Below are 24,596 nucleotides of genomic sequence, written 5' to 3'. Positions count from 1 at the left end.
AGAGGCTGAGAAGCCCCCAGAGCGGGGCTATTGGGCTCTGAGCCCACTCCATGCTGGCGCAGCCTACCCGCCCACGCCTGTGTGTCCCCAGCAGAGTGTGAACCTGACAAAGCCAAGAGAGTGCAACCTTCGGGCTCTGGTCTGAAAACTCAGTGCATGGGGACCCAGGGCAGCCAGCCCAGCAGGAGCTGGACAGGCTTCGGACTGGGATGCCCTCATGCCAGCCAGAACCCTTAAGGAGGGCTTGATGGCCTCAGGGCTTGTGACTCATCGCGGTCGGAGTCGAGGGGCCAGAATTTCGTAGCTCCTCATCCTGCATCTCTTCCCAAGTCTAACACAGCTCTTAAGTCTTCTAAGAAACAAACACTTGTGAGATCTCAGAGTTTGCCTCCTAAGTGAAAGTCTTCCCTTTTACCGCTCATGTAATTTATATTTCAAAGTGACAGACACCTGTCTGGCTCACCACATGTCCTTCCTGTTCCGTTCTCTGCCGGGATGCGGCACGTCTGTGCGGGCTTGCTGCTGGGCCCAGGGGAGACGGAAGGCCAGGCCAGGAGGCAGGGTGTTGAGGATGTCCCCCTCCTCATGGACAGGTTTCCCCTGTTCCTATGCAGCCATCTTTGGCCAGAGGTGAGCAGTGTCCTCCACATCGTGGGACTTGGTCATGTCCCCCAAACTGCCCGCCTCTCTGTGGGGGCAGCCAGCACAGCCCCCCACCCCTGCCCAGCTAGGGGCTGGTCAGGCTTACTGGGATTGAGGAGTAGAATTAAGGATGTATTTCCTCCCCTTGGATGCTTTGTTGGTTGGAGCTGCCTTCCTGGGTCCTCCGTCCTGGGAGCCCGCTTCCCTCGAGCAGACAGAGACAGACAGATGCCCTTGTCAGGTTCTGAGAAATGCGGCAAATAAAAAGCAGTCTGGTATGAGCCTTTCCTGTCTTATCTACTCTGAAAACTTGCAAGCATCTCAGAATACTTGGAAAAGCAATATAGTACCATCCTGTTTAAAAAAAAAAAAAATGGATTTAAAAATAAAAACCCCATAGAAAAGACATAAACCATTTTGTCAATTTTTCTGATCCAGCCAAAGCCATAGATAGAAACAGAAGACTTGGACACCCTCTGACTTCTTAATCCATAGCCGGCTTCACCAGAGCCCGGCTCCCGCCCCGCTGGCCTTCTCCCTGCCTGTGCTGGGGCTCTAGGGGGCCACAGCTCCCTGGACAAAAGCTCACACACAGCCCAGCTTCTCCAGATGCACAGGGAGTGAAGAGTGCAGACCCCGAGGTCCCTGAGGAAAGGGCCATGAGCACCTCCTGCATTCAGCACCAGCGCCTGGGTCTTCCAGAAAAGCAACGTGCCTGCTTCTTACCCTACCCAGCAAAACACTGGTCGCCTCAACGAAATCCAGCCCTGCCCACCCGCCCCTGATCTCTGGGCAGTAGGCAGGTGTGGGGGTCAAGGGGGGGGGCATTTGGGCACAGTTGGAAGAAAAGGACACAAAACACCTCAGAGCCTTTTGGGCAGGGTGGGGCTCGCTTCTTGTAAAAAGCAAAATGAGTGTTTGCTTCAGGCCGTGATAATGACAACAGCAGGGACAGCTACCCGAGGAGTGTGCCAAGGCCCCGGGGTTCCGGCTGCTTCCTCCCATCTCGCCCTCACACCGTCCTCTCGAGGCGGGATGATTCATCCCTGCGTGCTCTGGAGAAAGCCGGCGCCCAGAGTGGTTCGTTCCTTCCACGCGTGGTGCCAGGTCACATCGTCGGTCCCAGAGCTAAAATTCTAGCCTAGTTGTCACTGCCCCACCCCCACCCCTGCCAGACCTGGTGCCAGGATACAGGGCCACCAGATGACTCCTGTCATGACGCTGGGGCTACACCTGTCAGGGCTGGGAGAAACTCCGATTGCTTCAGAAGGGGGAAAAAGTCCCAGTTCTTCAATTTTTAGAGGCTCTACTCAGTCAAGATGGAATTGTGAGACAAATGGCCCAGTGGGCGCCCTGGAAGTACGGGACCCAACAGTGGCTTCTGTCCCTTTTGGCCAGAACCCTGCTCCTGCCACCTCCCTCCCCTTGTTCTACAGATAGATTCGCCAGAACTGCAGTTTGCTTCTCCAGAGACATCACCAGCCCTTTGTGGTCAGAGGGAGGATGTTCAAGGCTCTTCCTGGACTGAGGTGGTTCTTCCTGGCCGTCGCCCCCTCCTGGTCCATGGCTGGCTCTCTCCTCTGCCCTGCGCACCTAACATAGCTGGGAGCGGCATTTCACCAGAAAGACAGAAACCATCAGGCCAGGAGCGGGGCTCACAGCACCCGGATGGTGGACAGTCACGTTTCTTCTCTGTACGCTCAGCTGCATTTCCTTGAATGCGAGTCTCCCTGTGGCCGACAGACCATGGGCTGTGAAGGCAGCATCCTCCCGGCCACAGAAATCACCGGAGCCTGACTCCGCTGGCCTTCTGCCCTTCTGCTCCCCGCCTGCCGCTGCCCCCCACCCCTGCCTCCAGTCCAGGGGGGCTCCGTGGAAATGAAACCCAAGGCTGTTGCAGGGGAGGGGCGGGAAGGCGGCCCCCCAGGGTTGGCAGGCGGCTGCTCAGATTCCGCCCCCTCCCCGTGAGCCGCCCTCAGACGCTGCTGCTGTGGAGGAAATCGTAGGGGACAGTGTGGGCTTCGAGAGGCAGAGGCTGCCCGCGGGTCTCAGTCAAACCATGAAGAGGGTCAAATCGCACCGAGATGCAGAAAAGAGCGGTGGCCAGGCGGGGCCCCGGGGGATGCTGCGGTCAACCGGGCCTAGAGCAGCAGGCAGGCCTCTGGCCTGACCGTGTTGGGAGCGGTGGGACACAGACCGTCCCGGGGTGCAGGGGTGGTGGCGGGGAGCCATGTGTCCGAGAACCAGGCCTTCTCCATGACTCGTCATGTGTCTCAGCCTGAGAAGAGCCTCCTGTGGACCTTGAGTTGCTAGATTTTGTACAAGAAACGTGTCCCCGATTCGGACTAAGTTGTACTTCGTTTCCTTTCTGGTTTCCTCACAAGGCCAGTTAGTGCCAGTGGACGTCGCCTTGAAGGGGTGCGATGGCGCCGTCCCTGTGCCAAACCCAAGACCTCCCCTCTCCGCGGGCAGACTCCAGCCACACGTGGCTCTGAACTGGGGCTTGGCAAACCGGGGCCCGCTGCCCTTTTTGTAGCTCAGGTTTTATCAGAACGCAGCCCTGCTCACTCGTCTCTGTGTCGTCTCTGGCTGCTTTCGTGCTCTGATGGATGAGCGGGGTCGGGGGCGGAGAGCCTAAAACCCGTCTGGCCATTCACAGAACGAGTTTACCAGCTTCTGCTTTAAACTGTTCTTTTGTGGTGGTGATCCTTCTACTCCTAACAAGAGAGCGAACAGATCAAGTCGTAGTTCACATGCGAAACACCTCTTGAAGAAACGGGCCCACTTTTCAGATGCGGAAGTTGTGTTCAGTGTATCATCAGCTGCGGTCCTAAGCCCGTCTTCTACCAGTGACGGCCCGAGGAACTGGCTTCGGAGCTGTGGGGCAGGGCGGTGGGGAGGTCAAAGCCGCACAGAGAGGAAGGGCCCTCCCTCCTCAGGTCAAAGGAAGGAGCCTCTGCAGCAGCTGGCCTTGGGGCACAGGGACGCTAGCGTTTTCCAGGTAATTAAATAGTGACATGAGCTATAGCGCAGTGAGTCGTGTTTGGGTGATAGAAATCCTACTTCAAAGAGAGGATGGAAAATTCCATCCAGAGGCCATTTTTCTCCAGAATGCATCTCTAGTTCACGGCCTGGCTGGAAGGAGGAGCTTGAGTGGGCCCAGCCGTGGCTTCCTCGGCCCCGCTGTACTGGCAGGGGAGCAAATCTGCCTTTAAATAAGCGGCAGGAGTATCTTACTTTGTTCTAGAGTCAGACGCGTGACTCGGTGATCTGTGTGGTTTGTCAACCTGCAGAGAGGCGCAGGGTTCATCTAAGGGTCCTAACAGTCTCTTTAATATAGATGCTACTCCACAGATTTCTTTCCTCCAGATGCGACTCTGTACATTTTCTGGTCAGTACATTCTACGATGGCTCTCAGACGGGTTGATGGATTGTAGTGTTGGTTAAAAAAAAGGTGCATTTAAAATTTTAGAAAAATAGGGAGGTTACTATATTTTTCACAATATCAGGTAAGATTTCAGAAAACCCTGAAATAATCGTCATTTTCATCTTTCACTCTGGACGAGAGTATGCACTGCTCATCCAGGTGTGGACGGTTTTGGTCTAGAAGCTCGGTTGCTAAGACCACTTAGTCCCAAGGGTCTGACCACAGGGGCCAGAAGTCTTTTGGCAAAGAGCATCAAACAAGCCTCTCTCTCTCTCTCTCTCTCACTCACTCTCTCTCTCACTGTCAGCCCTCAAGTCTGGATGACAGAAGAGGCAGCCGTCCCCGGTCCATGGTCCGATCCTTCACAATGCCTTCTTCATCCCGGCCTCTGTCGGTGGCCTCCGTGTCTTCCCTGTCGTCGGACAGCACCCCTTCCAGGCCGGGCTCTGATGGGTGAGTCCTCCCAGCAGCAGGGAGGGGACATAGAGGGTCTGTCCTGTGAGCAGCCACTGGGACTGTGGGTTTGTCTGATCACAGCGGAGAATTTTTCTTAAAATCGAAACCATCTTTGAAACTAAAACCCTCCAAGACGTGGCAACTCTTGTGCCCACAATGACTTTCAGGGTCTTGTGAGTTTTTGAGAAAATATTCTTTGGGTAAGGTTTCCATCAGATTTTAAAACACTGCAGTGAGTGTTGATTTAGTTCTGTTCTGGAAGTTCTAGAAGGACTGTCTACATTCCTTGCTGGCTGTGTACTTGTACTTTTCCTCTCCTGCTCATTTCCCTGGTGTCAGAGCAGCGCAGAACTGTCTCACACTGTCAGCCTTGAGGGCTGGCAAGGCCGCCTTCCTTCTCCAAGACTTCTCTGGAGACCCCGGTTTTGCTGCTGAGCACCCAACAGCACAAAGTGACCTCAGAGCGAAACAAGAAGCTAATAGACTAGTTAATTTTGGTTGAGCTCCCACTGTGTCTCTTGTATTAACTTTGAGTGTTAAAAAGCATCAATAATTTTTTTGTGGTTTTGAGTAACAAACATGTTAAGTTTGTTTTTATTAAATAAAGAGGAAAAATGTGTCCTGCCGTTTAAACCCCAGAGAACAACTGCTTATTATTTTACTGGTGAGTTTGCACAGTGGTGTGTGTGTACAGCTCCATTTGGGTTTCCGTCCATTGCCTTACTAAACCTGCATGCTCCCAGCCTTGGCCACACACTTCCCCAAGGAACAGCTCAAATCTATGTGCCCTTTTTTGCCAATGACTGGTGTGCCCAGTGGAGGATTGAAAACTAAACCCACTTTTTTTTTTCTGAATAGTAATTTTTATCAGTGTCTGCTACTTACAAAGCCAAATCCATATGGAAATTCTCAACTTAGAATTATTTAAATCATGTGTGCTTGTCACTTAGAGCAAGATTGCTAAAGAAATTTAATTCAACTTTTCCCCAAGAAAATCCCCAAGCTAGTTATGAAAAGGTTTTTACATTTCCAGGAACGTAGGGGTGACGGTGGAAATGGATCTAGCGCTTGTAGATAGAGGTGTGGTGCATCACACGTGTGAACTGAATGCGCGCCTCCTTCTCCCAGGAGGCGTTGTTTAACCTTGAACTGGAAGGCATCTTTATTAGACTCCAGATTTTTGTTCGTTCTAGGGTTACCACCCTTAGCTGTGTAATTAATGTGGAGAAAATGAAACTTCGGTCCCAAATGGCACAGGTTACATGCAGAATAAAGGTTCATCCTGTCCACAGGTGCTTCTCATAATGTGAAAAATTTTAAACGTAACCTGCCTTTCTCTTGGCTCTTTGCGCACCCATCAGGATGTTTGCAGCTGTTCCGCCGGAGATGAAAGATGTCCACTGATCTTATCCCCCACCATGTTAATTGTCTCAAGTTATACGAAACCTAGAATAAAATCTTGAGGATTATTCTGTTTTTATTGACTATATCCTATATGTTCTGCTCCTCCTTCCTGTGCCTTGTTTCTTGTATAACTGGAAATTTATGAAGTTTCTGAGATATTTTCATGCCATTATCCATGCTGACCCTCTCTCCTAACTCCTTCCTGCAGCAGAGGCTGTAACTTCGACCTCAGACTGTCATTTCTTCTCTCTCCTGGTGGCTTACTAGGACAGAAATAGGATGGACCTCCCCTCATGGCTGGCTGCCCCAGTCTTGTGTTAAAATAGCAAAACCACAATTGCATGTGGAAGTGTGTGCGTCGTCAGCTTTGACACATGCCCTAGAAGCTAGTCCGAGGCCCGCCTACTCAGTAGAACCATTAACATGGTTTTAGACCAGCCAGTTGGCATTAGTAGGCCCAAGGGCAGTGGTGTCTTTTCTTTGTCTTGAGACTGGGGACGTCCAGCCCACAGGGCTTAGGGCATGGCGAGACTCCCCAGTAGGTGGCAGAGCCAAACCCCAGGTCTTCTAGCTTGGTGCTCAGCTGAAAAACTGAGGGCCTCTCATGTACCTGTGAGCAGGAATCTGCTAGCTTCTCCCCGAGTCATCCAAAGGGCTTTCAAATTGAAGCAGCTGACGTACCTGTAATCTTGAGCCGGCTGTGGGAACTTGGTCAGAATCGAGATACCAGAAATTTCTTTGCATTAGCATCTGCCTATTCTTACTGCAGTTGGGATATTTTAGTATGAATCTCTGTAAGCGAGGGCGCCCCTTTTGAAACATACCCCAAATGCCTTCCTCCCATCAGACATCTGCGATCATCTCTTTATGTCATGGTGTCCTGTCTGCTCCTCAGACTTCACATCTCCCCGGTCCTCCTGTACATGTTCTGCTTCTTTCCACTTTGTCTCTGTTTCTTTCCAGTTCGATCTTGTCGGGTTGCACAGTCTCTCTGTTACAGCTGGTTAATATGTATCTTAATTCCCCCTTGGCCTCTCTTTATAAATCATTCCTTTCCTGTAGCGACATTCCCAGTCAGCGCTTCGCGTCTGCGGGAGCGCGCTCACATTCCTCTGCAGGTGAGAAGCTACTGTTCTCCTCCTCCGAAGTCCTGAGTGGTTGAAGGAACCGTTTCTTCTAGGTTTGCTCTGGAGCCTCTCCTGCCAAAGAAAATGCACTGTAGATCCCAGGACAAGCTGGATAAGGACGACCCAGAGAAGGAGAAGAAGGACAAGAAGAAGGAGAAAAGGAACAGCAAACATCAGGAGATGTTCGATAAGGAATTTAAACCCACCGATGTTGCCGTGCAGCAGTCTGAGGCCGTGATTCTTTCTGAGACGGTAATTTTTTTTTTTTTAAGATTTTATTTATTTATTTGACAGACAGAGATCACAAGCAGGCAGAGAGGTAGGCAGAGAGAGGAGGAAGCAGGCTCCCTGCTGAGCAGAGAGCATGATGCGGGGCTCGATCTCAGGACCCTGAGATCATGACCTGAGCCGAAGGCAGAGGCTTTAACCCACCGAGCCACCCAGGCGCCCCCAAGACAGTAATTTGTCCCCACTCCGCGGTGGCTTCTGGGACCTACCTCTGCTCCACATTTAGCCAATGAGGCTGTCAATTGGATTTCACTGAATTTTCTGTCAACCAGTCACTTTGCAAATCTGAGATCTCCCTCGACCCTCCCCTTGTATCACACAATGCTGTGGGGCCCCAGAGGCTGAGAGAGGAGCTGAGCTTCTCTGGAAGGTTCTGCCTTAGCAATCATCCCCATCCCAAAGGGGCTCCGCTGGTTCTAGGCTCTCCAGACTGCGTGCCAGTCAGACCGGCAGGCACATGCTGCTTGGCTGTCTGAGGGCAGAAGGCCGATTCGGGTGCCACAACATGGCCTTCAAGAAGGCAAATGCCCTTCTGAGGCCTTCAGACACAGCTCTGACTGCTGTGTGAGTGTGGCCGAGGGCGTCAGAGCATGGGGAGGGGACTGGCCAGAGGCCAGTGTTCATGCCCAGGCGCTGGGCCTCCAGCAGCTGGATGGAGAGCCAGATGGTTCCTGGTGAACCACCCAGTGTTCTCTGTCCACTAGTCTGGAAAGCTGGGGTGCCGGTGACCTTGCTGACACTAGCCAAGGTCGCCATCTCTTGAGCTCAGGATAGAGATCTCAAGTCTAGAATATCAGAACTGGGTGGGGGAGTTAACAGAAGCTCAGGATATTTACCGGGGGCTGGACACGCCACATGTCCTTTCATGGATCTTCAGTTAAGCTGCCTTTTAAGCTGCCAAGACCAAGGGCCTGAGGGAAGTTGAGCCTCATGGGAGAGCTGATCATAGTTAAATTGTGTGAAAAGGGGTCAAAGGTCAGGCCAGGCACTTGGCCATTCCACACAGGGTCTGTCCCTCCCTGCTTTGGCCCTGTTGGCTTGCAGGGACACTAGCAGAAATGGGGTGAGTTCAGCCAAAGTAGGCCTGCCGTGCCCTCGGCAAGTGCATAGAAACGGCCGAGGGTCAGCGCACTGAACCCGGTCCCCTGTCAGCCTCTCATGACTCTCAGAATAACCACAGCCATGGTGGCCCCGGGGACAGGAAGCCCGACCTCTGGCTGGGGGCAGACTCACTGTGCTCGGTCCAGCCCAGCTACCTATCTCTCTCCAGAGGGACTTGTCCTCTGGAAGACAGGGGTCAGCGAGGTCTGTAGCACTGGGGGTAGGACCTGGAGTTTCCTAGGCCAGCCTCCTCGTGCCTGGGACTAGCCAGGGGCCGCAGGACAGAGCAGGTGGGCAGATCGGAGGCAGGTTTGCTGGAGTGGAAGCAGCAGCCCCATTCCCAGGGGCAAAGCCAGCACCCACTAGCGCTCCCTGGGCCCGCCAGGGTGGCCTTGGCTTTCTGCCCCACACTGGCCCTCGAAGCTATACCTCTGTCACTCGGGGGGCTGGGCTCAGTTTCCTGCTTGATTGGCCTCATCACCAGTCTTGTGACCTTCTGCTCAGACTCAGAGCCTGCGGCAGGACACCTAGGTGGGGGGGCCCTCCGGGGTAGTTTGCTTCACACCAAGAAAGCATCCTTTGATGTACTGAGTCCTCAGAATGTGCCTCGGGGGATAGGACTGTCACCAGTCCTCATGCACATTCGTCCTGTCCAGGCCGCCCTGCCCCGCCCAGGCCCAGCAATATCCGGTATACCTTGGCTCATGGAGGCATCACCCTGATCGCTGCCTTCACCTGGCGTTCTCCCTGAGTGCATGTGTCTGTGTTCAAATTCTCCCTTTTCATAAGGACACCAGTCCTGTTGGGTTAGGGGCCCACCCTAATGGCCGCATCTGCAGAGGACCTGTTTCCAGGTAAGGTCACAGTCACAGCTGCTGAGGGTGAGGACTTCAACCCGTGAGTCATGGGGGGAAACAAAGCCATGGCAGACCCTGACTGTGCTCTTTCCTCCACCGTAGATAAGCCCCCTGCGGCCCCAGAGACCGAAGAGCCAGGTGATCAGCGTCACTGGAAGCGAACGACGTTTCTCAGTCTCCCCGTCGTCACCGTCCCCACAGCCGGTGCCCCCTCCGGTCACGCCAAGGGCCAAGCTCAGCTTCAGTTTGCAGTCGAGTGAGTAGAACATTCTCCACATTGGAATTCGCGACTTTGCTCTGGGACCCCCTCCTTGCCCAGAGGCTTCCAGTTAGGCTCGCCTCCTCCCCTTCATACAGATAGAGTTTCCACAGGCACCTGGGTCCAGGGAGTCCCCTCGGGCTTCGGCAGACCAGTCTTCCCAAGTTCCCGGGGCGGAGAAGTGAGCTCTCAGAACCTCCCTGTGGGCACGAGCGGCACATGGACGGCCTCCCTCTTTGTATCATGGGGTACGAGCTGCAGGAGGGTCTTGGGCATTCCTGCGTTGAGGTGGAACGTGAAGTGAAAAGCATTTCCAGGCTATTCTGAAGAGCTAAGCACATAACTAATTTTTCTAGTTTCTCCCAATTTCTAGGGTTGCCGTGACTTATTACCCTATACTTGTTGGTTAAAGTGACAGAGATTTATTCCCTCACCCTTATGGGGGCCAGAAATCAGAAATCAAGATAATAGGGTTGTTTCCAGAGGCTCAAAGAAAGACTCTGTTTCATGCCTTTCTTGCTGTTGGTAGCTTCTGACAGTCCTCAGCGTTCCTCAGCTTCCAGTCTCTGCCTCCCTTCATGTGGCCTGCTCTCCCCAGTGCTCTGCTCTTCATACAAGGACACCAGACCTTGGCTTTAGGACCCACCATAAGTCAAATATGATTTCATCTTGGGATCCTTAATTCATTTCATCTGCAAAGAGCCTATATTCAAATCAGGTCACATTCTGGGGTTCTGGGTGGACATGAATTTTGGAGGGACACAGTTCAACCTACTACCTGTGGTAATCAGCTTTTCACCGCTAAATCCAGGCCTGCCAGAGAGGAGAGGTCTTGGCAAGGGGAAGGTGTGCGGGAGTGCGGGTCACCTTCCTCCTCAGGAGAACCTGCCTTCCTTCCTCTGCCCTGTGCAGAGGGTCTGGAAGGCAGGGACTGTTGTCCTTTGCACCTGGTTTTCTTCTTGCTGAAGGGAGCGGTGGCCGTTCTGGGGACCGTCAGGTGGGGGCCGGCACTGCAGCTGCGGACAAGCCCAACTGAGGGACAGCTTCCCGGCCGCTGGGAAGCAGATAGGCTCTGTGTGTTCTATCCTCATATCCTTACACTATTGCCCCAGAAGCTGCTTCTGAAAATATTTTATTATCTCCTTTAATAATTAAAAAACAAGCTGCACTGCAGCTGGGAAACAGTTGGCGGTGTCTTGACATTAGACCTAGGATCACCACAGGCCCCAGCAAAGCCACTCCGAGTCTATACCCCAAAGAATTAAAAACAAGGACTCATTGTATATGAACGTTCACAGCTGCGTTCTTCACAGTAACAGAAGGTGGAAACATCCTGAGTGTTCATCACCCGATGGATGAATAAATGAGACGTGCATCCAAAGACAGCCACACGGTGGAGTAGTACTCAGGCATAAAAAGGAACAGACCTCCATCATGAGCGAGCCTCAAACACGTTACGTTCAGTGAAATACACCAGAAGCAAAAGGACAAGTTTGCTAGGATTCCACTTATGTGAAATATCTAAATCAGGCAAATTCGTAGAGATGGTAGATTAGAGGTATCAGGCTGGGGGGGGGTATCAGATGGTAGATTAGAGGTATCAGGCTCTCTGGGGACAGACTGTGCATTCGGGGTGATAAGAAAGTTTAGAAATGGGTAATGGTTGCCCAACACTGAATGTAATCAATGCCTCCAATTTATATAATGAATTACAGCTAAAATGGCAAACTGTAGGTTCTGTGAAGTTTCACAAATACGCAAGCGACAAGTGGTGAGGGCGGTCGTCCCATCGGATGTGTTCTGGCTTGCTGCCTTGGCTTCACCAGCGAGCCTCCCTCAGAAGTCCACAGCTCCCCCGGAAATTCTTTCCCCTAAAGAAGGATTTTTCATCCAGTGGGTGGGTGGGAAAACCTTCAAGAGACCCATCAGTAAAAATGTCCATTTACCTCTAATATAAAAGAAAAACACATTTGTTTTTCCAAGTCTCCACAAAGGTTGAGAGTATCCTATCTTAATGATTTTACTGCCATTTGAAACCGGCTGTTTTTTCAGTTGGCTTTAAAAATCAATTGTACTTCCCCCTCGGCTTCTGGAAAAGTCATAGCCGCCGTGCCCGTGACCGCTATAACGGTCTTCCAGACCGTTGTGGGTTTCCGTGTCTGGAGAGACTTGAAGGCTGGATGACTGGCCAGCTGCTTCGTCGCTAGCTTTCCCTTCCTGCAGCCCTCCCAGTAACAGCCACAGGACACTGGTTCGGGCTCTGAAACCGCCAGTGTAGACAGTCCTTGTGACCCCCTGCTGTTTAGATGCCACCACGGCACAGAGGCTTGAGGAGGGGTCAGGAGGGGCCCTGGCTTGACATGGCTGTGTTTACAATGGAATTATGCCTCCTTTAAACTCGGGTTTTACATGTCTTCACGGCGCTTAGTATTCTCATTCTAGAACATTCCTTTAGGAAAGGATCCGACCCTTCCCCTGCTCTACCCCTCCCAGCTCACCTTCTCCATCAGCCTCCCCTGCCTCTCCTGAGAGAAGGTGAAGCAGCCGTGTGGGCACTTGGGCCTAGTGGCCCAGTTTGATTCTAAATCCGTCCGGTTTTCCAGGTTTGGAGTTGAACGGCGTGAGCAGCATGACCGGGATGGACACGGCCGAGGTCCCACCGCCCCTTCCTCTCAAAGGCAGCATGGCAGATTATGGGAACTTGGTGGAAAACCAGGATTTGATCGGCTCACCCACACCCCCGCCCCCTCCTCCTCACCAGAGGGTAAGTCAGCCGGGAGCCTGAAATGTGGGTTTTTAAAACCGTTCCCTCCTCCACCCAATAGGAATCCCTCCTTCCCGATGTTAGCGTGCTTGCGTTGGGCCGGCCCACGTTTGATTTTGACAAAAGAGGTCAAAGCGAGAAGATCTCTGTCTACCGGATCTTGGCTCTGTGGCACCCAACCCGCTCTGGAAACACTCCTTAGAGATCCAGCCCATTCCTCTCCTGGTTCTTAAGGGTTTTTGTTCTTAGGAGGCCACAGGCCGAGGTCAGCGTGCACGCTTTTCCCCCTAAAAACCAATATAAATCCTATGGACTCTTTCTTTCTTTCTTCCTATGGGTACTTTTCATGGGGTGTTCTGCAAGTTTATTATCTGCTCCTGTGAGTGGGGCAGGAGAGAGCGGGGGTTTTCTTACGGTACATGTATTTCATTCTTCCTCTTATATAAAGACACACACCAGCAGGGGGCTTCTTCTTGGATGCTGAAGGGATGCTGACCTTCTGAGACCTTTCAGATCAGCCCTCTGTCCCCAGAGATGCCATGATGGGGAACTGGCCCTGGAGATGGGGCCACGTTCCTCCCTGATGGCTCTGCAGGAGGCTGCGATGGTTCGATCAACCACAGAAAACAGGAGTCTGACCTTTCCCGCTGACTTTTAACTCTAAGTTAGAAGGAGAGAGGCCCAGGGAGTCGAGTGAGAACATTGTTTGGGGTGTTGTTTTCCTAACAGCTTAGTTAACCGATCACACCTTTGTTTTCATACCTTTATTTAATTGGAAAAGCAGGACTGTCTCCTGGGTCTCTCTACACCACTGAACTGAAAATTCTGAACTTGGAAATATGACCCGATCTATTTTGTTACAGATAAGTGCAGGGGCAACGTGTTCTCATCTCCAGTGCCTTCTCTCCATCATTCGAAGGGACTGATGCCACGTGCTGCTGGGTCAGGAAGGAACATGTGCGAGCCTTGGCTCCCCTTAGAAATGGTTGTGATTTCAATTAGATTAATTACCCAAGTCTCGTTGCTGTGTGTGTCTTGATTCCCCTGCAGCACGAGAGTGAGTTCCAGTGACACGCCTGTGGATTCGTGGGTCTTAATCCGTTGGGGGCGGTGGTGTTTCCAGGGCGTCCCCCTCTGAGCAGGCCTTGCGGGCTGTTGTAGGGGAACGATCGCTCATCTGCCTTCGGGGGATGATCGATACCTCCTGTCGCTGTCATTGATCGGCCTCGGGCTTGTGGTCAACCCTGTCTCTGGTTGTCGCCACTTTAAGCTGTCATTTCTTTCCCAGTGACTCTTACAAGCAACAATCTGACCTGTCACTTTGCTTCATTGCAATAAATCCGCTGTCCTCCTGCCTGGCACAGGGGCATCTTCAGCATTGTGCCCGCGTCTGGCTGGGTTCACCCGACTCGCTCCGACCCCCCGTGGTGGCTTGCACGCGTACAGAAGCGACCATTTCATCACATCTCGAAATAGGTGTTTGCTTCTGTTTTTAACCGTTCTGACCGACCTTGAGAAAACTCAAGAGTCTGCTTGCTACTTCATTTTTTATCACGCCTCAATGTCCGTGCCTCAGCTGTGCATGTCTCTATTTATTCTCTTCTGTGTGTTAGGCATGGGGTCATCTCAGTAGTTCCCTGTCTGGGAATTGGGAGGAAATTCGGTCACTAGCAGAGAAACTGCGGTGTCGCCGTTCTGTCCTTGAGACTTCGTCCCTCACGTTGCATTACACATGAGCCTCCGCCGAGAGACGCTGCCACAAGACCCCCCTTGCTTAGGTGACGGTGTTCTGCGATCTCCCTCTGGTTCACTCTGCCTGTGTCCCATCTGTCATGTTTTCTTCCGTCCGCTCATTCGAGGCTTCATTTTCTCCCCACGTTGACTCATTCGCTTACGTGTTCGGCCCACGTGTATTTACAGAGCATCTCCCACGGGGCAGGAGCCTGACTGTGGGGAGGGTGGGGCCGGCTGCCCTCAGTCACTGACGCCCGGACAGGTCCATGAAGCAGGAGGTCTTTCCATCACCTTGGCAACTGTCGAGTCCTTTGCAGGACTCCAAGGGCAAACGGTGGCCCGTGGACCAAGCACAGCCACTGCCTTTTCTTTTTTCTTTTCCACAGAGACAGAGAGTTGGGGGGGGGGGGTGCAGAGGGAGAGGGAGATTCCCAGGCAGACTCCCCACGGAGCACAGTGCCTGACGCAGGGCTCGATCTCACCACCCTGAGTTCATGATCTGAGCTGAAATCAAGAGTCAGACCCCTAACTGACTGAGCTACCAGGTGTCCTGATGAGCTACCTTTTTTTGGTAAATAGTCCCAGGGAGACCCAGCTGTGTGCGCTCTGTGGAGGGCGTGTTTCCCCCTTGAATAGTTCAGCCACCCCCTACGCTGCTCTTCCCCTGTTTGCAGTTTTGGAAGAGACTGGATGGAAAACTGCCTTTAAAGGGGTCTCTTGGCTAGTGGCCACAGGTACCCAGCTGGCACTCTCTCGGGAAGCTTTTCCAGTTCCAAGAGCAAAGGGAGGGCTTCTCACCCACCCCCGGAGAGTCTGTCCCGGACCGCTTTTCCCTGTACAGTTGAGGAACATCGTCGGGGGACACGAGTCAAGGCCCATGGATCCTCATCAAAGGGCACTTGGCTGGGTCAGCTCTGACCCTGGGATCCCCTGGCTCTTCACCATTTAAACTGCCCAGTTCTGAAACCAGTCCGTTTCCAGGGGCCCCGGGGACTGAAAGGCCCTGGAATAAAAGCCGCCAGGCAAAGAGCAGCAGTGTCCCTTCTCAGGTCCATGCACACAGACGGCTGATGCGCTTTGCAAAAAGCAGCTGATTGGAGATGCCAGAAAGGCCTGTCGCCACCAGCTGTCCGGCCGCAGGGCCCACGGAGAGGGCCGTCCCCTCAGCCCCCCGAGGGTGCGGAGTAACTTCCCGTGGCCGCCCTGACTCCGCCGCTGGGCCCCACCCAGAGCGCCTCACTAACGCCGCCGCTGCCGTCTGTCTGTCTTCCAGCACCTGCCCCCGCCGCTGCCCAGCAAAACCCCGCCGCCGCCCCCGCCAAAGACGACGCGCAAGCAGACGTCGGTGGACTCGGGCATCGTGCAGTGAAGGCCTCAGGCCGCCCTCCTCTCCCTCCGCGTCTTCTCCCGCGTCTGCTCTTTACCTCATGGGGCCCGTGGTGTCGGACACGTGGTGGGGACGCTTGTCCTGCAGAGGAGCCTCTTTCCCGCTGTGGCGTGAGCGGCCTTCTGCATCGGGGAGCGGCGTGGATGTAGGTCTGGACCGTCCTGTTGCGCTTATCGAAACTGGCGGCTTCTGACCGTGTCTGTCTGGAGAGAGCCCAAGTCTTGCCCGAAGCCCTCTGTCTGTGCCACGTGACACGAGCAGGGAACACGGTTGACCCGGGTTTGGCGCAGTACGAGGGGCGAGGCGGTCCCCTGTGAGACCATGTAGTGAGTGAGTGCTCATTTCTCCCAGGGCCGCCCCCAGGCTGTCCCCGGAGGGTGTTGACTCAGCCCTGGTCCTGCGGGTGGGATTTCGTGGTCAAGTGTATCTTCAACCTGTATGGGGCGTTTAAGGTCAGCCCTTTGGAGGAGGGGGACAGTTTCCTGATTTCCTTTGGTATAATTTAAAATAGGATTATTTCTCAGCTACTGAACAGTTACTAATTTATGGAGTGGAAACACCAGTAGAAATACCGGATCAAGAGGAAGAGGGAATACAAGTATAGGAAGTCCATTTTCTTTCTTTTTAAAAAGAAAAGGTCCATAGCACACAGATGGCTTTAATTGATGAGTTCTTCCTGTCCTCAGTCTGTACAGAAGTTTGTATATATGGTGGTTCTTAGTTCCAGCTATTGTGATAGGCTTCCACACAAGATTCTCCGTACGTGTTCTTAATTTTTAACTGCTGGAAGTGTAAAAAAACACAAATTAAGTTTTGTTGATTTTTTTCCCCCTAAGCGCTGAAGTCCTGACAGTGTTGGTGGATGATGATTTAAAAAAACAAAACAACTAACTTTGTATGACCTAATATTTTTATTCTGTCATCTATATTTTTTTATCCACTATAATCATGCTACTCTCCTAGTAGGCTCAGATGTTATTCATTGACAGCAAAAAATAAAAAGCCAGTTAAAAAGACGCAGTGTCTGAACACTATGTTTTTATCCCTTGGTGTGATACAATGTATCTCCAAATGCCATTGTTGTGTTTTTCTTTCTTAAAGAGCTTTGTGATTTAAACTTAATTTAATTTAAATTAGATTTGTGATTTAAAGAGCTCACCTTTACAGATGTGTGCATGTTTCTTAACTGCCTCTGTTGTCTCTCACTTGTGGCCCCACCCTGACTGACAGCACCCCGTCTATCCCTCCTGTGTCTGTGTGTCCCTACAGAGGGAGCGGAGCGGAGCCCAGCTTGCTGACGCTTCCCCCCTGAGCCCGACCCGGCTCCGGCTGCGCATCATTTCTGCCCCTTACAGCCTTTCAGCGGCTGACCTGAGAGCGGGTTTTGTTTGATGCGATGCGTCATTCGGCATCAGACTCCAGAGCTCTCCGGATCTTCAGTGGTGAGAAACAAGGCGACGGGGTGCTCTTTTCCGTGTAAAGCTCACTTGCCTGTTCCTTCCAGATGTGTCCCTGTTGCCACCACAAGAATGCGCTCCACGGCCCCGTTAACCAGACCTCCAGGGAACCTGCCGCAGAACCCAGGAGACTCAGGATTCTTCTCTCCTACTCGATCTCTCCCTCGCCCAACCCAGTTTATTCGTCTTTGCTGTAAATATCCCATCAACCCCGAGGAAGTGTGAGACTCAAGTGAATATAGAATTTTTTCCTTTGTGAATTCTTACTCTTCAACTGAGATAAATATTCCTCCTCCCTTGAGTGTACTGGAAACCACACACCATCGGAGATCCTAAAAGAAGTGCATTAGGCGTCCTGACCTGGGAGACGAGAGGAGAGAGTCCGGCCCCTGGCGGTGGGTCCTTGTGCAGTAGCCAGCATCGCACACTGCAGAAGCTGTTGCCCCAAATTGTAAAAGTAGTTCCTGGCCCTACAAAAAAAAAAAGGTTCTTTTTCTTTGAGAATGGTCTCTGGTTCCAGTTGTCTCCCCATGCGGCCTCCTCCTGAAAGTCTTCCTGGATGATGCTTTTCAACCTTTCTTTCCTCATTAACTTCCAAGGAGCATTTTTAGACATTTTCTTCCTAATCATTTCCCCATTAAGAAATTTTGACCATACAGATGTGCTATGTGTATATTTACGTACTTTATGTGTATCTCTGCTTTTTACATGAGCCAAACAAGTTTTTTGGTCCCTTAAGCACTGATTTCCACCCCCTTAGAGGTAATATGGCCTCATTGAGAATGCATGCTCTAACACAGGAATGGTGGGGATCTTAGGTTCTGTTTTTGCTTTGGGTGCCAGGAAGCTCAAAGCCAAATTTAGCTCTCACACATCGAGCTACATTTTGGTTTTACTCGCCAGCCTTCCAAAATGCTCTCTAGTCTATTACAAATCCATCTTGATTTCACCTTACTTAACTTCATTTTATTTTTAACTACCCAGTTTAATACATATTTTTCTCAAATCTTTATTAAAAGAAGATAGCGCATGAGCTGTATTTTACAAGTATACAAGTCTTTTTTCCTTTTTAAAAGCCACCCTTGGTGCTTGAAGAGTGCTCGCTAGTATTTAAAGAAATTCATTTTTAATCAATGTTAAGATCATTCTTTCTGCCAAAGATCTGATCGTTTCACGTCTCACAGGTTTCTTCACTCCAATTCTTCTGCGCGGTCGGGTGCTCTGGTCCACGTCCCCGAAGTTTTGGCTGACGTCATGGATTTTAGCTCTCATGTTTTCCTTCTATCTCTGATTACGTTTTAGCATTTTGTGTACTTTTTAAGGTCTTTTTTAGGACTTTACATTTTGTTTTTTTTTTTTTAATCTGCCCCCTCTGAATTAAACATCTAATGTTTAGTTGGTGATGCCTCCAAAAAACCCAACAGGGAACCTGATGGGTCAATAACCCTTTGCACCCGATAAAGCCAAATGAGGCTTTTGTCTTCCACCAGTACAGAGAAACCCATGCTCCATCCACGTCCTGCGATGGCCTAAACCCAGCAGCCTGGGCCCGAGAGGGGAGCAGGGACTGTGTGCTGTGTGATGCACAGCAAAGCTCTTTTTGCTAACGCTGGTGGGTTCATTTCAGCCCCCAGCAAAAGACTTGTGACATTACTATTACATGTCAACTTGACCAAGCTATAGCATCTGTGAGTCAGATGCTAATCTAGCTATTGTGTTGGAGATACTTGGTGAATGTGGTTCACATCTATAGTTGACTTGAAGTAAAGGGAATCACTCTCAGTAATGTGGGTGGGCCTCGCCCAATCAGTTGAAATCCTTAAGGGCAAGAACTGAGGTTTCCTGGAGAAGAAATTCAGCCTCTGGAAACCTGGCCTGAGTTTCCAGACTGGGCTAGGAATGCTGGATTTGCCAGTCTCTAGAATCACACGAACCAATTCCTTTAACTGAATCCCTCAGTCTCTGTGTATCCGTATCTCCTGTTGGCTCAGTTTCCATGAGGAGCCATGATACAAGAGTATTGGGACCTATTCAGAGCAAAAATGGTTGCACAAGAGACAAGAGGTGGAGCACAGCAAACGTCCTCTAGACAAGCTGTGTTCGAACTGACAGTGGTAGCTGGAGAGGGGAAATCCCAGACAGATGCCCAGGGTAGAGATCGCAGAGAAGCACTCGGCCTCTGCAGTTCACCAGTCCGATGATAACGACGACGACTGCTCACATTGTCCTTTGTGTCCTGGGGCTGGCGTGTCCCAATGGCTTCCTCCATGGGTCTGGCACTGCGGCTGCCTGAGGGCCCTCTCTCTAACTCTCTTTCTCGGTGTCTGTCTCTCTGGGTCCCCTCTCCACCCCACCCCACTGTCTTTCATCTTCTAGGGCCATTTTATCTGTAGGAGGTGACTTTGGAAAGCCAAGTTTCTCCCTGTTGGAACTCTGCACAGAACGTACCTTCTCTGTGAAGCCACTGTGAGGCTGTGGCGTGACCTTCCCGGTGGCCCAGCAGCAGGGCCGGGTGCCCGTTCTAGGCCATGCAGTGGAGTTCTGCGTTCTCCCTCCGAATCCCAGCCTGTCCCAGTGAGTCGCAGCCTCTCCTGGGCTCCCGGGGGCCAGCGCTGCCCAACCCTTTGCAGGTCGGCTTCGGAACTGGTGCTGGAAACGGCCCCCGCAGCAGCCCTGCTTCCGCCGCACGGTCTCTGCACTACCTTCGCAGCGTCTGCCGTCTCCCCGGCACGTCCTGTAGTCCTGCGGCGGCCTCGCTGCCTCTCCGGCCCCGGCAGGAGCCCCATCCCCCAGTGTCCTGTAGTTCTACCCACCTGTGGCCACCCCTCTAGCTGTTGCTACTCATGTTTATTTTCAGTATTGGAAAGTGCTGCATTTCCTTTACTGTTTTCCCTTCTCTTACTTCTCTTAACTGGGCGTGCCACTTTGTATCCATTCAGATGGTGTTCACAGCGACAGGCCCTGTTCTTTGTCAGGCGCAGTGGCGCCTGGTGATGGAGCATGAAGAACACGGGAAGCGTGATGGTGTAGGGAGCACGGGGAGCACGGGGAGCGTGTCAGGTGCAGTGGTGCCTGGTGATGGAGCATGAAGAACACGGGGAGCGTGATGGTGTAGGGAGCACAGGGAGCACGGGGAGCGTGGGGGAGCACGGAGAGTGGGGCGGGGTGCGGGGAGTGGGGCGGAGCATGGCTGACGGAAGCTGATGTGGGCGGTGTGAGCAGGGCTGCGGTGTGTTTACGTGGACTTGCCAGCCACTCCAGAGCACATCCTGGACTGCGGTGGCCTGGGCGTGGCAGGGACTGTGAGTGCTCCAGGATACATGGATCCCATATCCCCAGGGGACCGGCCTGTGAAGGGGCCCCTCGTCAGACCTCTCCTGGTCAGTGGTGTCCGAACAGCCCTCAGCTGCTCTTCCAGGAAAGGGTCTTGGGGCCGTGGCGCCGCTTGCCCTTGTTGGCTTCAGGCAGCGTCGCGAGCCACAAGAAGCAGCAGGACCGTCTTGCGTCCTGGTACCCTTCTGTCATCTTGTCTTACCAAGTAGACGCGCCCCTCGTCACAGACTATGTGGGGGCGGAGTCCTTCGGATCTTCCATAAATCCAGTGGCTCCAAAAGTAACGCTCCGCTCCTTTCTCTTTGTTCCCCTCCCCTTCCTTCCGGAACAGTTGAGCCCTAAGGCAGGCATCTGTGCTGGGGCCAGAGCTGGGGGAGGGGCTGGCGAGTCCTGGACCCAAATGCAGCAGGAGGGACCCGTGACCTGCTTTCCCCAGGGTGAGGGCCAAGGGGGGCACCGTCCCTGCAAAGGACTGAAGGCAGCTGGAAGGTGTGGCTGCGGGCTCTCCCGAAATGTACTCCCTTAGGTGAAGCAGATGGCCACACCTCACCGTGGCGGTGGGCTTTGGGTTTGCCGCAGCGGCAGAGTCCGTGATGCTTTCACTGGGAGTGAACAGGGAGAGAGAGAGGCTCCGAGGAGGGGTGTCCACAAGCAAACCTGAGCCACTCCCTCCCCATGAAGCCAGATCAGGCAGGAGCAGACAGCTTTCTCCCGAGCTGCCCTGACCTTGAGAGATGACACTTAACGTCGGCCAGGGCTGGTGGCGTCCCTTGTCCCACCGAGATCCTGACGGGGCATATCCGCAGGACACGGCAGATGGCTGTGCGGAAACCACCACGTGGAAATGGTCAGGCGTCTAGAAGCCGCTCTGAAAGCCCGAGTCCTCGGCTCCTAATGCAGAAGTGCAGTAATTGGGGGTAAAAATAAGCAGTTTGGGAAAGAAATATTTCTGAATTAACATAAATTATACCTATTTAAAAATCCTTGTTAACAGTTAATTTAGCATTAGGAACACTTGCGTTGGAGTGGAGGGCACTGACTATCGAAAAAGGAGCTACCTGCAGAAGGCACGGTTATTTTTAAGCTCCTGCATATTTGGGGTTTCTCCGCAGGGAGCACAGACGACCTCCATGGGCTTTCACTGCCTCCAAAAGCTCTTTCACATGAAAAGTGGATTTTGGAAAGTGAAGCAATTATAATGGAAAAGCAGCATCGGAACCTTCCCTCAGCTTTGCAGAATCGGTAGGGAAATGAATATTCTCCTGTACAAAGGAAAACCACATTCTCCTGAAGAGGCTGCTGCCTCCTGTGTTTCACGAGCCCCAGAGAAGGCTCCGTGGGTAGAAGAGGTTAGTGGCTGCAGCTTTTCCTCCTCTGAACACCCTTTGGATAACGCCACCTCAGGGGAGGATGTCCCAGGAGAAACCGTGGAGACGGGAGGCGTGGATGGTTCTCGCCTCCTTTCTGGGACAAGAGACAGCTCGCCTGGAACGATGGAGGACCTGGAGTGGTCTGGGGACCATCCCAGGCCCGCGCACGGCAGCTCAGGGTTAGAGACGGGCCAGCAGAGCTGGAACGGGACATCCAGAGCCCCTTCCACTGCAAGGCAGCCTGGAACCTTCGAACGTGCAGTGCCGGGGAGGACCGCCTCTATGACGCCTGCTTGTGGTCCTGCCCCCGCGCCTGGGGAGCACTACTGCCAGGTGAAAAGGAACTGGGGGCCCACAAGTGGCACAGACTCAAACTTTGCAAAAGTAGAAAGTGAATCCTAGAATTGGGGCTCAGTAAGGACCCTTAGAGCTCCCAGGACTCAAAACCTAGTTTTGAGATTCTTCACTTGTTGGGACACTTTCTGCGAGCCTGGCAGGTGCGGAGCACTGTGCAGGAGGAGCACAGGACGGTCAGGCGGTGGACCGACCTCACACGGCGGGCTCGCTGTCTGGGAACATTTTTAAAAAACTCACTTTGGATTAGAAATGGACAGTGCAGGAGGCACATCTTACATTCTTAGTAAGGCTCCAAACCTTCCCAAACAGATGTTGAGCACAACTCAGTCCCCAGACTCGGGAGCCAGTCGTGCTGCTTTCTTGGGCTGCTATAGTTTTCTCTGCACAGAGTGTGACGGAATGGCCCGCGGGGCTGCGGGGGCTTTTCCCACAACGGTGCCATCAGGAACTGGCATCGCAGGATTGTCCATGCCACGGTACCTTAGCAAACTGTGTACATAGTAATTACTCCAAGCTATTACCTGCTGATAATTTGGAAAGCAGTCATCTCACATCACCTCTCGTGGATAACCCTGTTGACACCGAGAAGACTTGAGTGCGGGTGTAGGTCTTGCCCACGTGGCTTCCCTTTGCGGGCGGAAGGGGGCACATCCTGGACTGGTCTTCATCTGTGGCCAAGGGCCTCGGTGAGCCAGTCTTTGGGGAAAGTGGATTCAAAGAGATAAGATTTGGATAGAAAAACAGAACCGAAACCAGCAGACTTGCAGAAAACCACTGAATTTAAGGGAAGGGGGAGCAACAGGTAAGTTTTTTGAAAGCCCCCAGAACACAGTTTGAGAATACTCTGTCCCCAGCCCTGTCACTCTCTCTCCTCAACCCAACCCAACTCAGCAGTGCCCCCCAACACGCACACTAAAGAAACAGTCGCACTAAAGAAACAATTTTCCTCTTAGAATTGCCTTGCCTCCACTGCTCTGATTTCTGCCTGACAAAGAGCGTTAAGTGACGGGGCCACATGATTGAAAGTGACTGGTCACCACGCAGCTGTGCGGCCAGGGGTCCGTTCTCGGACGCCGGGAGGCAGGGAGCGCACCTGCCTTCGCAGGAAGAGGGGCTCGGCTGCAGGTCTTCTGTCGTCTGAGATGAAGCAAGGCTCTCACGGGGACGCTGCCAGCCCACACTTGCACAGGCTGGTAGACAAGGTGTCTCTGGGTCTGGGGCAGCCCAGACCCCTTGTCCTGAAGGCACTGAGTCTCATATCCATGATTTTCCCCAAATCATCTTGGTGACTCCAGCACAGCATCGTTGGCATCTGCACGCTCATAGAATAGTGGGAAACCACCGGGGTCTTCCCTCTCATTTAATCCTATTTTTCACTGGGATGTGGCTACGGTTCCCATTTATGTGCCAGCATGCTGGTAGTGTTCAGCTCGGGGCACATATGTCCCCCACGATGCATCAAGAGACCAGAAGTTTGCCTCGAGTTAGTGTCCCTGGACTCCAGAGCAACACCTGCCCCAGCAGCTCCCGTTACGCCTCCGCCCAGGGGTATGGCCGGTGGGGGGCTTGTGCCCCCTGCACAGAGTAGACAGAATGTTTCTGGAATGTTCCTCCGTCTCCACTCCACTTCCTTTGTAAATGAAGATGACGGGGAGACGCAGGGGCTTTGGGTAATAGCTGAAGACCCAGTAGATCACGGCTCTCACAGCTTCGCTCCTGGGAAACGCTGCGTCAGCTCCTGTACTGGGACCTGGGGCATTTGGGAGTGTGTGTGTGTGTGTGTGTGTGTGTTCCCGCATGTGCCCCGGATGCTTTAGGAATCCCTGATCACAGATAGTTATTAGGGTAGAAAGGCCGTCTGTGGAGCACCTACTGTACGTTTCTTGGCACATTAGACACTTTGTCTACATTTTCAGACAAGATTGTATCCATGTCATGGGAGAGGAAGTGAGGTGCAGGCCCGGCATTCCGATCCAGAGCTCACCAGCTTCACGCTGGACCCTGCGCTCTGCCCACCCCCCAGTGTATCCCCCACCCCACGTTGTTTTCAGGAGGTGACACCGATGTTCTAAACCCAAGTAGGACCCAGTGGGGGGGAGTTCAGCCACCCTCCCTGCTGCTTCCAGGGCTGGGCCCCTCCAGCGGCGTCACAGAAGGAGGCCTTGTATCGTCCGCCGTTCCGACGGGAGGAGAGCAGCCCGCTCCCGGTGCCCGACGCGGCAGGGGTGACCCGCCAGCTTCCGCTCGCTTGCGGCCGAGGCTGGGCAGGTGAGGGTCGGCGCCTTCACGTCCCCTGTGCGCACAGACCGCGTCCCGGAACAAACTCGCTCTCTCGGGCTCGGCTTCTGGGGGGCAGAGGAAGGGACCTGGATTAAAACAGAGGCGGTGCACCCGCTGAATGAGGGAGTAAATGCAGAGGACAGTCACTGGCTGGGGCCCCGACCCACCGGGCAGAGGACAGTCACTGGCTGGGGCCCCGACCCACCAAGACAGGGGAAAGTACAGAGGATGGAGGCCAGCCAAGCCAGATGAGGGGCAGGTGCGGCCCGCGACCAGCACGGAGCGGCGTGCCAGCTGGCAACCTGAAGCGGCTTTGGAGCTCCTGCACCTGTCTGCGGGGCCAGCTAGCTGTC

At 53.0% G+C, this 24,596-nt stretch overlaps 1 protein-coding gene across 2 annotated transcripts in view; it reads left to right on the top strand.

Moving 5' to 3' along the window:
• Positions 1-16,462, top strand: part of DOCK1 (dedicator of cytokinesis 1) — a 485,813-nt gene extending 469,351 nt beyond the window's left edge. For both annotated transcript variants that reach the window (XM_059172849.1, XM_059172848.1), the window contains exons 48-52: positions 4,377-4,522; positions 7,110-7,308; positions 9,405-9,558; positions 12,165-12,325; positions 15,333-16,462. In XM_059172849.1, coding sequence (XP_059028832.1) covers positions 4,377-4,522; positions 7,110-7,308; positions 9,405-9,558; positions 12,165-12,325; positions 15,333-15,428 — 756 coding nt within the window. In that variant the 3' untranslated portion in view covers positions 15,429-16,462. The remainder of the gene's footprint in view (positions 1-4,376; positions 4,523-7,109; positions 7,309-9,404; positions 9,559-12,164; positions 12,326-15,332) is intronic.
• Positions 16,463-24,596: the final 8,134 nt, after the last annotated feature.

This window comes from Mustela lutreola, chromosome 4 (genome assembly GCF_030435805.1).
Source record: "Mustela lutreola isolate mMusLut2 chromosome 4, mMusLut2.pri, whole genome shotgun sequence".
Lineage (NCBI taxonomy): Eukaryota > Metazoa > Chordata > Mammalia > Carnivora > Mustelidae > Mustela > Mustela lutreola.
Note: the sequence above shows the minus strand (reverse complement) of the source record. Positions and strands in the feature narration are given on the sequence as shown.